The sequence below is a fragment of the Dendrobates tinctorius genome, unplaced genomic scaffold, assembly GCF_039654945.1.
Source record: "Dendrobates tinctorius isolate UK_male_01 unplaced genomic scaffold, ASM3965494v1 ptg000387l, whole genome shotgun sequence".
In the NCBI taxonomy this organism is placed as follows: Eukaryota; Metazoa; Chordata; class Amphibia; order Anura; family Dendrobatidae; genus Dendrobates; species Dendrobates tinctorius.
The window spans coordinates 1,655,960-1,670,555 of NW_027362053.1; the positions used below are offsets into that span (position 1 = coordinate 1,655,960).

Here is a 14,596-nt window from a genome sequence, read left to right on the forward strand (position 1 = left end):
GCACAACTTCAAACTTGTCCACCTGAATTGACATTCCAAGCAAGTAGAGCACTAATACGAGAAGCAGCCAAGAGGCACATGGTCATTCTGAAGAAGCGGTAGAGATCCACGATTCAGATGGAAGAATATGTCCACAGGACAACTCTTAGGCCACATTCACACGTTCAGTATTTGGTCAGTATTTTACATCAGTATTTGTAAGCCAAAACCTGAAGTGGGTGATAAATACAGACGTGGTGTTGTGTTCCTATTATACAGTACTTTTCCTCTGATTATTCCTCACCTGGTTTTGGCTTATAAATACTGATGTAAAATACTGACCACATTCTAAACGTGAGAATGTTGCCTTGGTCATATACTCCACAAATCTGCCCTTTATGGGAGCTTGGCAAAAAGTCATTTTTTGAAAGCAAGCCATAAGAAGTCTTGTTTGTAGTTTGCAAACAGCCATGCAAGGGACATAGCTAGCACATGCAAGAAGGTGCTCTGGTGAAATGAAACCAAAGTAAAACATTTTGGGTAAATCCAAAATGCTATGTGCGGCAAAAAACTAAAACTGCAAATCACCCTGAAAAAAAACACCATCCCCACTGTTAAAATGGTGGTGGCAGCATCATGCTGTGGGGGTGCATTTCGTCAGCAGGGACAGGGAAGTTGGTCATAGTTGATGGGAAGCTGGATAGAGCTAAATACAGGGCAATCCTGGAGGAAAACTTGTTAGAGGCTGCAAAAGACTTTAGATTGAGTGTAGGTTCTCCTTCCAGCAGGACAACAACCCTAAACATACTGCCAGAGCTGCAATGGAATGGTTTAGACCAAAGCATAGTCATGTGTTTGAATGGCCCAAAATCCAGACTACCGTATATATTCGTTTATAAGCCGACTTTTTCAGACCATTTTTTGGACTAAAAAAGACCCTTCTCGGCTAATAAACGAGTCGCATTCCCAGTGTGAAGGTCCCCGAGAAGGGAACATGTCCGCGCCCCCCATAGAGCTGCTGACAGGGTCTGCGGTTGGCACCGGGGGACAAGTGCAGGTGACCAGGGCCACCTTCACACGTCTCCTATATATAATGTAATGACGCTTTGGGCTATGCTTATATGAACTGGGAGCAATATGTTTTCCCATAGAATGGGTTAGTCCCATATTAATTATGGGGACTAAGGGTACATTTAGATTTATTCTATGCCACTTGGGGATATGTATTTAAGCTCCTGTACCTGGTACCTTTCCCCTAAATCAGAGTTAGTTATACTACGTGATATTTATGATATGGGATATTAAGCTCTGCATTTCATCTTTATTTAATTGTTATTCCCATCTCCATAGTTATGTGATGGCCTTTCTTCTCTTTTTTTATATGATCTATTATAATTGTCAAACTAAAAAATAGAGAATATTATGTTAATAGTAGGGTCAAAATGTCTTTCTGTTTGCACAGTTGCACTTTGGATCTGTTTGCACATGTTGTCCATTGGTCCTGTCTTTTGCTCAGTGTAATTAATAAAGAATATTTTTACTTCATATGGATCTTTGATCGCTTGTTTGTGGTTTCCACACCCCCTTTTGTTTCTATGAATTTGGGCGATTAATCCTTATTTTTTGTCCAGTTCTTGAGGACAGCTAATACCAAGCTATTGATTTGTCTGATAAATACATATGATGCTGCTGTCTACCATTTGCTTGATTCAGTGGTTCTGATGCAGTGAAGGCCTGCAGTCACTCACTGGACTACTACTGGACTTCCAAGATCAGAGATTTCTGGGAATGAAACACAAATTATCTGACTATTTTCCCATTAAACTATATGTCAATCTGTTCTATAATATCCCGTCTACAGATTGCACAGCATTTTCAACCTGACAAGTTGCCTTTAAAATAATTTATTCAATTAATGATTTTAACCCCAAAAATGAATCTAGCTATAAGTGTCTATACCCTGTAATGTATGAGTACTGCTAACAAAGACCATATTTTACTTACAATTATCCCTTAGCATTAAGGCAAAACAGTATTCAATTAGAGATTGTGCAAAAGCAGATAGGGCCATGGTAGGACCTGCAAAATGGTTGGCCAGGAGGGATATAATATATGTATGCCTGAGCATCGGGTGTCCATCCATAATGTGTTTATGTGACGTAGGATAGCTACTAATGTGCATGTGTGTTCGGGGAAATTAGGCCCATTTAGCTCAGCCGATGATCTGCCTGTCATGATTTGACATTACATTACATCCTACGATTATCACTTTCGCTCATTCATTAAACCATTAGTTCCCCATTGAGTCAGCCCAGCCAAAAATGGTTTTAATGTCCGGCTGAAAAATAAACAGAGGTTTTGACATTTGTTGTTTGATTGTCAGACATATTTACACCGAGTGATGATTGCGTAAGTCAGAACATTGGTACATATGGTTGTTTTGCTGATCCCCAATATAAATAGGACTTTACGCCTTATTTTTTGTTGAGGGGGATAATTACTTTTTGTTTTGCTTTTTTATATTTTTTCATATTTTTTATTTACTCTTACATTTTACTATTTATTTTACCTAAACATTTTTTTCTATTAACAGTCTCTAGAACAGTGATTGATGTTGATTACTCTAAGGCGATTTTCACACGTTCAGTATTTGGTCAGTATTTCACATCAGTATATGTAAGCCATAACCAGGAGTGGAACAATCTGAGGAAAAGTATAATAGAGACACGTCACCACTTCTGTATTTAGAATGTGAATGTGACGTGGCACTACTGGTCGCAGTGCTCAAGTAGGGTCCCAAACCAGTAATAGTAGCAAAAAGAACTTGGCACTCAACTTATGTGGATGGATAAGGTAGTATTTATTACAGTCAGTGGTACAAAATCCAGATGTTTCGGTCCAAGTTGACCTTCATCAGTGTAACCAGCGGCGGACAACGCGTTATACCCGAGCAGCTACTTCATTTCATAGCGACACCGCATTCCGCAGGATGTACTTTGGTGTATGAACAGTACCTTTATTATTAAGAAGTACTCCCCTATATAGGGCCTGGTCCACCAAAATTGGAATAATAAGCAGGCATTTTTTGGGACACCACGCTTCTTTCATCACCATCTTGCTATACATAGCAAATACTGATGAAAAATCTCTGACGTCTGAATGAGCCCTAATAGACGGCTTCTTCTCTAGGTACTGTCACCAGGGCTTCAGTATACAGGAACTCTGCAGACTAACTCACTGGTGGCTGACCGATATATACATAATGCAGTTGGGTCAGGGTCTCTATATCTGCCTTGGCTTGCCCGATTGTCAGTCAGGATTGTCATTCAGCTCCTATTAAGACAGAGAATATGGGAGGCATGTATCTAAACCATTGTCCCTCGTGGAGAAACCCCTGGATGCACTGTATGTCTACTACTAACAATATATTGTCTAAATCCTGGGTCATAACACAATGATAGTCTACCTTACCGAATTGCTGGTTATATTAATAAGATTGGTCTTGTTTTTCAGCAGTTGGAAGAATTTTTGGGAGACAAAGTGGATTATGATGAGGAAGCTGAGGAGCAGAGATACTATAGGCGTAAGAGATTACTGACAGTGAAAAGTGTTATATCTGCAAGTCTGGGAGTCGCCATGACATATGGTGTTTACCTAGGTACGTTGATAAGTGAATTTAACATAGGAAGTAAATCCTTATCATTAATGTTGCTATATAGAGTTGAGCGACTTTGGTCGGATCGGGTTTCGTGAAACCCGAATGAAACAAAATAAGTTTCAGATGAAACTCGTCCGACTAGAGCAAAACAAAGTCGGAGTTTCGTCCGAAACCCGACCCCAATGCAAGTCAATGGGAAATAAAAGTCGGACGAAACTCCGACTTTGTTTTGCTCTAGTCGGACGAGTTTCATCTGAAACTTATTTTGTTTCATTCGGGTTTCACGAAACCCGATCCGACCAAAGTCGCTCAACTCTATTGCTATATAATCTTTCGTTAAAAAAAAGTAAATTCAAAAAATTATTTCAAAAATGCCACCTTGCTAGAGAATTATTGTGGGCAGATTGAGGTGAGACTAGCCATTGGATTAACCCGTTCCTGACTGATTTTATATTGATTTTCTATTTAATCCATTAATATTTTCCCCAACCTTTTTCAAGAGCCATATCTTTTTTTGAGTATTCCGTTTTTGCGAGACGAATTGTAGTTTTCAGTGACATCATTCATTTCACAGTTCAATGTACTGAAAAGTGAGAAAAAAAATTTGAATCGTGGTCAAATTATAAAAATTTGAAATTCTGATATAGTTTTATTTTTTACTATGTTAATTGTGAGCTAAAATTGACCAGGAAACATGATTTTTTAGCTCAATGCAATTAAGCGATGCCAAACTTGTACAGATTTTTTATATTGTATAGTTTTTTTAATGGAGCTGTGTGAGAGCTTGTGTATTGCATCATGTGCTGATATACAGTATTTATATTGATATCAATGCTTTGATCACTTCTTTTTTTGCTTTACAGCATTTACTGTACGGGTTAAATTATCCTATGTTGTGATAGATTTCATTTTTTTGCACATGACAATAACCAATCTGTTTATTTTTTGACATCTTTATTTTTTATTTTTAATGGGAAGAGTGGGTGATTTGAATTTTTTTTACTAATTTGATTTTTTAATCTTTTTAGCAATTTTTTTTTTAGTTCCCGTAGCTAATCGTATAAACACTCAGTGACACCTGTAAGACATGACTCTATTTAACACTAGATTCATAGAATCATAGAATGTTGGAAGGAAAGGACCTTGAGGGTCATCGTGTCCAACCCCTTATGTCATGGGTGTGTCAAGTGTGACAGACAGTCATCCTGGATCTGGCTGTAGAAGGCCTTTACGTTTAGCTCAAGCACCTTCTTGATTTTTGCATCTCTGTTATGAAGCGATATCCTTCTCCTTCTAGGACAAAATAGTTACCTCCACCTTCTGCTGCTAATCACACACCTGTGCTGAAGGTTTAAATACATTCAATTGTTGCAACATGGTGTGGGTGTTAGCTCATACTTGCCTTAGTCTTATTGGACGTTCTAGCAGTCAGTTAGTGTGTTCGTTGAGGACCCTTGGAGATATGCTGGCGTGACATCTCGGTTGTCTTCTCAAACTAAGTGTTTCCCCCCATCCGTCTACCCTCTCTGTCTTTATTTTTAGTGGGGACTGACTAGTGCTTACCCCATCCCCTCCCTATGTAGGGCCTATCGCTAAGGTCAGGCAGGGGATTAGGTTCCTGCTCGGCGATAGGTGCAGAACCTATATATGGACATTTAGGGCAGACAGGGTGATTTTAGATCTGCCTAGGGGTCTCCACTCCCCTCTTCCCTAGTGTTTGGGCTCCCCCTTCCCTCTTCCCGTTGTTGTGCACTTATCCTTCACCCAGCGTGACACCTGCTAAATGCAGGATTTTCTAAACCATCTTCAACAGATGGCTGTCCAGCCTCTGTTTGAAGACTTCCATTGAAGGAGAACTCCCGTGGCAGCCTGTTCCACTCATTGATCACCCTCACTGGCAAAAAGTTTTTTTCTAATATCTAATCTATATCTTCTCCCTTTCAGTTTCATTCCATTGCTTCTCATGTTTTCATTTGCAAATAAGAATATGATGATCCCTCTATACTGTGACATCCCTTCAGATATTTGTAGACAGCTATTAAGTCTCCTTTTAGCCTTCTTTTTTGCAAGCTAAACATTTCCAAATCCTTTAACATTCCTTGTAGCACATACTTTGCTGTCCGCTCAACATCCTGGTAGCTCTTCTCTGAACTTGCTTAAGTTTTTCAATGTCTTTTTTAAAATGTGGTGCCCAGAACTAGACACAGTATTCCAGATGCAGCCTGACCAAGGAGGAGTAGAGGAGGAATCATAGAATCATAGAATCGTAGAGTTGGAAGGGACCTCCTGGGCCATCTGGTCCAACCCCCTGCTCAAAGCAGGATTCGCTAAATCATCCCAGTCAGATGTCTGTCCAGCCTCTGTTTGAAGACTTCCATTGAAGGAGAACTCACCACTTCTCGTGGCAGCCTGTTCCACTCATTGATCACTCTAACTGTCAAAAAGTTTTTTCTAATATCTAATCTGTGTCTCCTCCCATTCAGTTTCATCCCATTGCTTCTAGTCTTTCCTTGTGCAAATGAGAATAAAGTTGATCCTTCTACAATGTGACAGCCCTTTAGATATTTATAGACAGCTATTAAGTCTCCTCTCAGTCTTCTCTTTTGCAAACTAAACATTCCCAAATCCTGCAACCTTTCCTCATAAGACAGGGTTTGCAGACCGGTCACCATTCTGGTCGCTCTTTTCTGAACTTGCTCCAGTTTGTTGATGTCTTTTTTAAAATGTGGTGCCCAAAACTGGACACAATATTCCAGATGAGGTCTGACCAAAGAGGAGTAGAGGGAAATAATGACTTCACGTGATCTAGACTGTATGCTTCTGTTAATACATCCTAGAATTGCATTTGCCTTTTTTGCTGCTGCATCACACTGTTGACTCATATTCAGTCTGTGATCTATTAGTATACCCAAGTCTTTTTCACATTTGCTGTCACTTAGCCCTATTCCTCCCATTCTATATATGCTTTTTTCATTTTTATTGCCCAGATGTAGTACTTTGCATTTCTCCCTGTTAATTGCTTCGCTTAATCTAAACTCTATGCTTCTCTTAATACATCCTAGAACTGTGTTTGCCTTTTAAGTTGCTGCATCACACTGTTGACTCATGTGCAGTCTGTGATCTATTTGTATACCTAAGTCTTTTTCACACTTGCTGTTGCTTAGTTCTATTCCTCCCATTCTGTAGATGTAATTTTCGTTTTTCTTGCCCAGATGTAGAATAGTGCATTTCTCTCTGTTAAATACAATCCATTGTTCAAGTTTATCTAGATCCTTCAGAATCATTTCTCTGTCTTCTCTAGTATTAGCTATCCCTCCTAGCTTTGCAGCATCTGCAAATTTGATTAGTTTACCTTCAGCTCCTTGTATCTGACCTCAAAAATAACATAGTCTACAATTATATACTCTCTGTAAAGAAAAAAACATTTTATACATTCAACATTGAACTTCCAACACCAATACGGAAAAGTCATGGATCAATGAAAATCACAGGATGGATAGACATGTTAATGCTATGCAAATGATGAAAGAATGGAAACAGAAGTTTCAAAACATTTGGACTTGGTTACAGAAATCATCAAGATGTGCCACTAGCAGCACACTTTGCATTTTCCAAACAATGGCATCCCAGATTTGCTGGATGGGATACAAGTCCGGAGATGCTGCAGGTCATGATAGCACATCTAGACTACATAGGCTGCTCACAGTAGCATGGACAACATTAGGCCTAGTGAACTTGTGTTCAAAAATGTCTCATGGGACACTTTGGATAAATGGATAGACCTCGAGTTCTACCACTAAATCAATGCAATGTCGAGCTGTTACTTTATCTGGAATGAAAACTAGAGGGGCCTCACTAATGTACATTTTTCCACCCTATACCATAATTCCCAGAGTAGAACTGGTATGACATTTTCTCTGGAAATCTGCTTCATGGCCTTGCCCACGTGGTCTCCAGATCAATCCCTTTCTATCATTTCTTCCAAGACAAAAGTGGGACTCATGTCTGAAGAGAATATACCTCCATTGCTGCATATACCATTTGGCATTGTGCTTTGCTCCAACATATGAGGTCAATGGAACACCTGTAGCTGGATGTCTGGCTGGTAGCTCAATGTAATGCTTGCATCTTCTGATAGTTTGCTTTAGGCATGGGTATGTGGCATCCAGTTTCACTTGCAGTATGGAATAGATCACTAAATGTCATTCTTCTGATCTGATAATCCATCAGTGCAGAAGTTCAGCTCTGTGCACCTCTTTCTGTAATTCCAGTTCGTTGTTGTTCGCCAAACAACTAGGACAATCAATGATAAAGTGCTGACATCTTGGCTTATGTTTCGATCTTCCGGAGTGAAGTACCAATATTTCTCAGTTCAGCTGGCACGTTGACGAACAGGAGGCATCACACAATCATCCTGTGATGGTGTGATAGGCTATGTGGATATCATGTTGTGTATATTTCAATTTCACTGATTTTCATAATGTTTTCTTGTTGCCCTGTATCATTTTGTGTATTCCCCATATTGTCTGGAGTCTCAATTACCTTCCAAAAGGCTGATAATTGAATTAGCTCACTTAAGCCCCCGTTACACACTGCGATATCGCTAGCAATATCGCTGTAAAGTCACAGATTTTGTGACGTTGCAGCGATATTGCTAGCGATATCGTTGCATGTGATACTTACCTCCGACCGGCTCCCCCGCTGGTTATCGCTGATCGCGCGAGAAGCTCCTGGATCATTCCTCGTCGGCCACTTCCTGCGGCGCTTCCTGCTGTGACGACGAGCGACGCGTGGAGCCGGGTGGGAGGACGCAGGATCGCCGCGTCTGACAGGTAAGTAGCGACCCCCGTCCCCTGCTATGTCGCTGGTGAGATCTGCCTGTGTGGCAGCTCACTAGCGACCACCTAGCGATGCACCAGCGATCCTGACCGCATCATATCGCTGGCCTGGATCGCTGGTGAGTCGCTAGGTGTAACGGTACCCTTACTGTTGGCAGCCTGACTGTACATAGTGTGTATTTATCTTTGTCTATTGATGTGTACTGATATGCTAATTGTGCATTGTATTGAAACTAGTTTGTTGACTTCTAAAGAGGAAACAGAATGTGAGGGTGTACTGAAGGACACTGGGTAATTCTAAAAATAGTTTACCTTTCTGGGGTATAAAAGACCCTGAGATGGAGAGACCACATCTCATCTCATCACACAGCACGTCAGAGAGAAAGGGAAACGTATGGACTTTTTATCCTCTGGCTGCTGGTTATTGGACTCTCATCTCCCTGGACATTTTATCCTGTTACTGAACTTCATTGGTGTTCTGAACTATTGTTTCCTCAGTGTGGTGGATTGTTTATAGACTTTCTAATTTTGCATACAATAAAGGTCTTGGGATTGTTCACACTTCCCTCGCTCTGTTGATTGTGTGATACCAGAGAAGGACCCCGTGACACATCCCATAAAACTAGGAGTGTAGAATCGTAGCATAAAAGTGATTGGGATACATCAACATTTTTGTAACATGTTTGAAAATTACATTAATGTGAACAAAATAAAATAGGGTGGCATAATCTCTGATCTTAAAGAGAACCTGCCAGCACGAATTTGTAATGTAAAGACATGGCTGTAATGGCTCTATAATACTGTTTATATTTATACCTTTGATGAAGAAATCCGCTTTGTTCTTCTTTAATCACCATTTGAAACTTTCTGCTAATTAGATTTTGGTGCACAGGGGCCGGACTGTACACTGGGTCTTCTCCTCCCTCACTGTCTGTGATTCCCCAGTCCCTCTGCCCTCTTCCAATCTGTGAATGACAGGTCAGTGCTGACATGTCAGAGGAGTCAGGTCATTCACAGATCGTAAGCAGGCTGAGAGGCCGGGAATCACAGACAGTGAGGGAGGAGAAGACCCCGTGTACAGTCGGGCCCCTGTGCATGAAATCTAATTAGTAGAAAACTTCAAATAGTTACTAAAGAAGAACAACAAAGTAGATTTCTTCACCAAAGGAATTAAACAGTATAACAGCGCCATTACAGTTATGTCTTTACCTTACATTACAAAATCGTGCTCACAGGGTTTCTTTATCCCCATTCATGACCTGTCATATTTTACATTTTTGTGCTTTACTTTCTTCCTACTCTTCTTCCAAGAGCCATAACTTTTTTAGTTTTGCATCACCATAGCCTTGCGAAGGTTTGTATTTTGCAGTAGGAGATGTAGTTTTTAATGGCACCATTCACTTTACCATATAATGTACTGAAAAACTGAGAAAAAAATTCCAAGTGTGGTACAATTCCTGAGCTTGTTTTATACTTCGACCATATGATGTATCTATTTATAAGCTATTTGATTGCATAGAAGTTTAATGTTCCACTATTACTCCCCAGCAACATGCCCGCTGTCTTGGGGTCATACTTGACTCTGAGCTTTCTTTTGCCCCCCACATTCGATCACTGGCTCGCTCTTGTCACCTGCACCTCAAAAACATTTCTAGGATTCGACCTTTTCTTACTTTTGACTCCGCAAAAACTCTTACTGTTTCTCTTATTCATTCTCGTCTCGACTATTGTAACTCTCTTCTAATCGGTCTCCCTCTTACCAAACTCTCCCCTCTCCATTCTGTCTTGAATGCTGCAGCCAGGATCATATTACTTGCCAATCGTTACACCGATGCCTCTACCTTGTGCCAGTCATTACACTGGCTACCCATCCACTCCAGAATCCAGTACAAACTTATTACCCTCACCCACAAAGCCCTCCATGGCTCAGCACGACCCTACATCTCCTCCCTTGTTTCAGTATGCCACCCTACCCGCGCCCTCCGTTCTGCTGATGACCTGAGGTTAGCATCCTCAACAATCAGAACCTCCCACTCCCGTCTCCAAGGCTTTACACGTGCTGTGCCAATTCTTTGGAATGCACTTCCCAGGTCAATACGATTAGTCCCCAATCCCCACAAGTTTAAGCGTGCCCTGAAAACGCATTTATTCAGACTGGTCTACCGCCTCAACACATTAACCTAATCTATCCCTGTGTGGCACAGCCAAAAGTTTTACCATAACCAGGTTCCCCGCATCATGTTCCCACATGCTGTATGCATCCATTAGCCCTCTGTGTCTGTACTGGTTCAAACAATCAGGGCAATTGTTACCACCCACCTTTCGTGTCTCCCCTTTTTCCTCATAGATTGTAAGCTTGCGAGCAGGGCCCTCATTCCTCTTGGTATTTGTTATACTCTATATGATTATTGTTATGCTGTAATGTCTATTGTCTGTACAAATCCCCTCTGAAATGTAAAGTGCTGCGGAATATGTTGGCGCTATAGAAATAACATTTATTATTATTATTATTATTATATTATTATTATTATTATTATAATGAGAACAAGAAGTATTGTTTCAATTAATAACTATAAATTTGACAATGAGGGGGAAAATGAAGGGAAGTTTGAAGAGCATTCAGTCAGTATACATTCATTTAAAGAGGTTGTGCAGCAACTGTCCGGCCTAGCATGCAGCAGCATCTCTCAACGCATGGTGCAACACAAAATGTGATGCGTTGTGGAACCATTTAAAATGATGGCTCCAGAATTGATTGCATTGTGAATCCAGAGTTGTTGCATATTGGAATCAGATCAGATTATTTTCTGGAAGAAAATCTTATGGAGTTGTACCTGTTTTTCCATGATGTAGGAACTGTCTTTTATCCACATCACTATGGTAGATTAACTTCTTTTATGATGGAAAGATGAAAGCATTCTAGATAGAAAGAATGATATATACTGACATAAGTCATGTCATGATGTTGCCATCCTTTCATTTCAGGGCTCCTTGAGATGCAGCTGATTCTACATTATGATGAAACTTACAGAGAAGTGAAATATGGTAATGTAGGATTGCAGGATATTGATAACAAGATGCTGATGGGTATTAACGTCACCCCAATTGCTGCCCTACTATATACTCCAGTTCTTATCAGGTTAGTATATGTTGCATAGCTTACTGTAATGCAAGCTATTAGATTTGTAATCACTTGTGACACATTGAGAGGAGTCCCTTGAAGACAAGAGTTCCCTGAATAAAAGTGAAAAATTAATATACTTGAGCTTCTTTACTTTTATATAACAAATACTGATTATGACGCCCCATGACGAAGCCTCTGTGTGAAACGTGAGTTTGGGCAGGTGGACTAAGAACACATGTACCAGACCCCCCCTTTTCACTGACATATTATCTTGTATGTAAGTACTTAGTTTAGTGAAAAAATGCATAAGGTATCTAGTATCAGTCATGACACTTGTTAGTTGACTTGAAAAATCACGTAGATGGGGTTCTTTGTCCTCTTTGGTGTCACGGTCACGTGTGTCTGGACGCAGCGAGTACCGCAAGGCGAACCCATATGACACACGTGACCCTGGATACACCGCCTCCAGTGGGGCGAATTTAAATAATAAGACGTGCAGCTGGATACGCCGCCTCCAACAGGCGAATTTAGGTATTACACGTAAATCTGGAAACCCCGCCTCCAGTAAGGCGAATTTAAATAATAAAGGGGAACCTGGGTAACATTAACAATGGTGGGCCCTGCGATAGGGAATAGGGAAGTGGAGACCTCCTGAGCTCCCCTGAGCCAGTGTCCCTGCACTCCTAACGTTCCCTAAGTCAGTTCCACACCGGGCGCGCAACAGGAGCCTAAAAACCCTAGCTCGTCCTGACCTAAACCATCACTAGGGAATTGGTCGGTGCGGAAACTAATCCCACCACTGCACTAAAACACACACATGAGGAAAGATGACAAAACAGGGGAAACACCACTTAGCTTTGCTCTGTTGCATACGCTCCTAGCAACAGAGCCCACCACCTGTGTGCATCTTCTCCTCCACCCGGATCCATCACCATAACTGGATCCTTCACCACAGTGCAGCCTTGGAGCAGAGTCCACCACCAGTTGTAGCTGTCCAGTAACAGAGTCCCAAAGATGAGTTCAGCTCCTGCCCAAAAAGTCCAGCATGCTTGAGTCCAGCTCTCAGCAACCAAGTCCCGCATGCTGAGTGCAACTCTCTCCATAGTCGTCACTCCACCAAGTCATGCAAGCACTTCCTGCAAGCACCATAAACTGTGACTCCACCACGCCATGCCAGCCCTTCTTGCAGACCACCTAGCTGCCACTTGTCCCCTCTGGCTGGGCTGCGCAGGACTCATGTTCAGCTCCTTCTTTCACCCAGGCCTCCTTGTGAATGACTAACACACAATCAATATCACCAACAGTGATTGAACCCACCTGGCTCCCTAACACCTGATTTGTAATTGCGTGCACATTAACCCTAAAACTAAGGTGCAATACCACTCACCACCACCGGGGCAACTTAGAATGAATGACACCACGTGTAATAATTCTAATGGCCACCGGGGGCAATCCACCCACTTTGGCAACTAGCCAAAGGGAAAAAAGTTCACTTATCCATTTATCTTGTCAGATCCAGCCTGGATCATGACATTTGGAATCTGTTGTGTTACTTTACATCTCTTACTTTGTACATGTTAGGCCTGTTTCACACATCTGTATTTTACCATCAGTCAAAATCCGCCGTTTTGCAAAAAAACAGATCCGCCATTTTGCTTAGCGGATCCATTTTTCTTCCCATTGAGTTGCATTGCGGATCTTGACGGATGGCCATCTGTTGGATCCGTTTTTTTACGGATCCGCCAAAATTTTGGCTTCCGCCGACATGCCTGGACGGACAATGCAACATTTTTTCGGGCGGCCGGATCCGCATTTTACATTGTGCATGCCCGGAGGATTTGCCTCAGCCGCAAATTTAACCCTAACCCCTGTTCTGGCGGCTGAAAAAAATTCTCTCTCTCCTCCCCAGGCAGCGGTTCCTTTAAAATTCTTCCTTCGACGGATCCGTTAAAATAACGGTCCAGTGCCAAACGTTGTGGTCAGTTCAGGAACAGATCCGTTGTCCGCCAGCGGATTTTAGCTGATGACAAAAACTGATGTGTGAAACAGACCTTACTGGTGCCACTTTTAGGAACATTCTGTTTGGGTATATGTATGTCTTTTTTATTTAAATCTTTTTTAAGTATATTTAATAAATTGTTAGTTTTTATGAGACCTTTGTGTGCACTCGTTTTCATATGTTGGTTGGTATCAAATCAACTAAAAGCAAAATAATTTATGAAGCAGAACTAGAACTTCGCACCCCATGATTAAGTCCAAATGGTTTGTAGAATAGGTAATAATAACAAAAAAGTAGCTAAAGGTCTGCGCTAAAGGTGAAGTATAAAACAGTTATTGTCTAAAAATAACACATATCCAGGGAATCTCCTTCATCAGATCAAAAGACAGTAGCTACCAAAAAATACCTATGGATCCGCATTAAAGGTCAAGCTTGAAAACTTTTATTGTCCAAAATAGATACTGTCTTTTTTTCTGAGAAAGGGTATTCCCTGGAAAAGTGTTATGTTTAGACAATAAATGTTTTTGTACTTGACCTTTATTGTGGATCCTTTGGTATTTTTGGGTTATTGCTTCCTACCTATAATCTATTAAACATAAAATAAGTGATTTGAAGAATGAATTGTTCAGAATGACAGCTGGGCATATTTCTAATATCACACATATGTATCATGAGGGGAGTCATTGAAGCCAGCTTTGCCTGTGGCTGCCTTGCCTTTCTTTCCTCCAGACAGAGTGTATCCAGAGCAACAGATGCAATAGCATGGCATACCTGTACATTACACTAACAGTCCTGTGTTTTTCTGTTTCACAGTTTTGCATTGTTTTGTGTGAAGAAAATAAATTGTACAAAGTAGATCTTTGATCTAAACTGGACCAGTTTCCCCCTTTGAAAAACAGCTGTTTGCGTTAACATTTGTCTCAAGTCTACTTATAGCAGACATCGGTGGTCTTCATAGTTATTTATACATGACTTTTAATTACCGTATATACTCATGT

At 41.0% G+C, this 14,596-nt stretch overlaps 1 protein-coding gene across 5 annotated transcripts in view; it reads left to right on the forward strand.

Moving 5' to 3' along the window:
- The window catches only part of UNC93B1 (unc-93 homolog B1, TLR signaling regulator), a 60,994-nt gene that overhangs the window by 23,984 nt on the left and 22,414 nt on the right, over positions 1–14,596 (forward strand). For 3 of the 5 annotated variants that reach the window (XM_073563393.1, XM_073563395.1, XM_073563396.1), the window contains 2 exons: positions 3,493–3,637; positions 11,461–11,614. In XM_073563393.1, the coding sequence (XP_073419494.1) occupies positions 3,493–3,637; positions 11,461–11,614 (299 nt within the window). The remainder of the gene's footprint in view (positions 1–3,492; positions 3,638–11,460; positions 11,615–14,596) is intronic. The other 2 variants (XM_073563394.1, XM_073563397.1) reach the window with 1 other exon arrangement.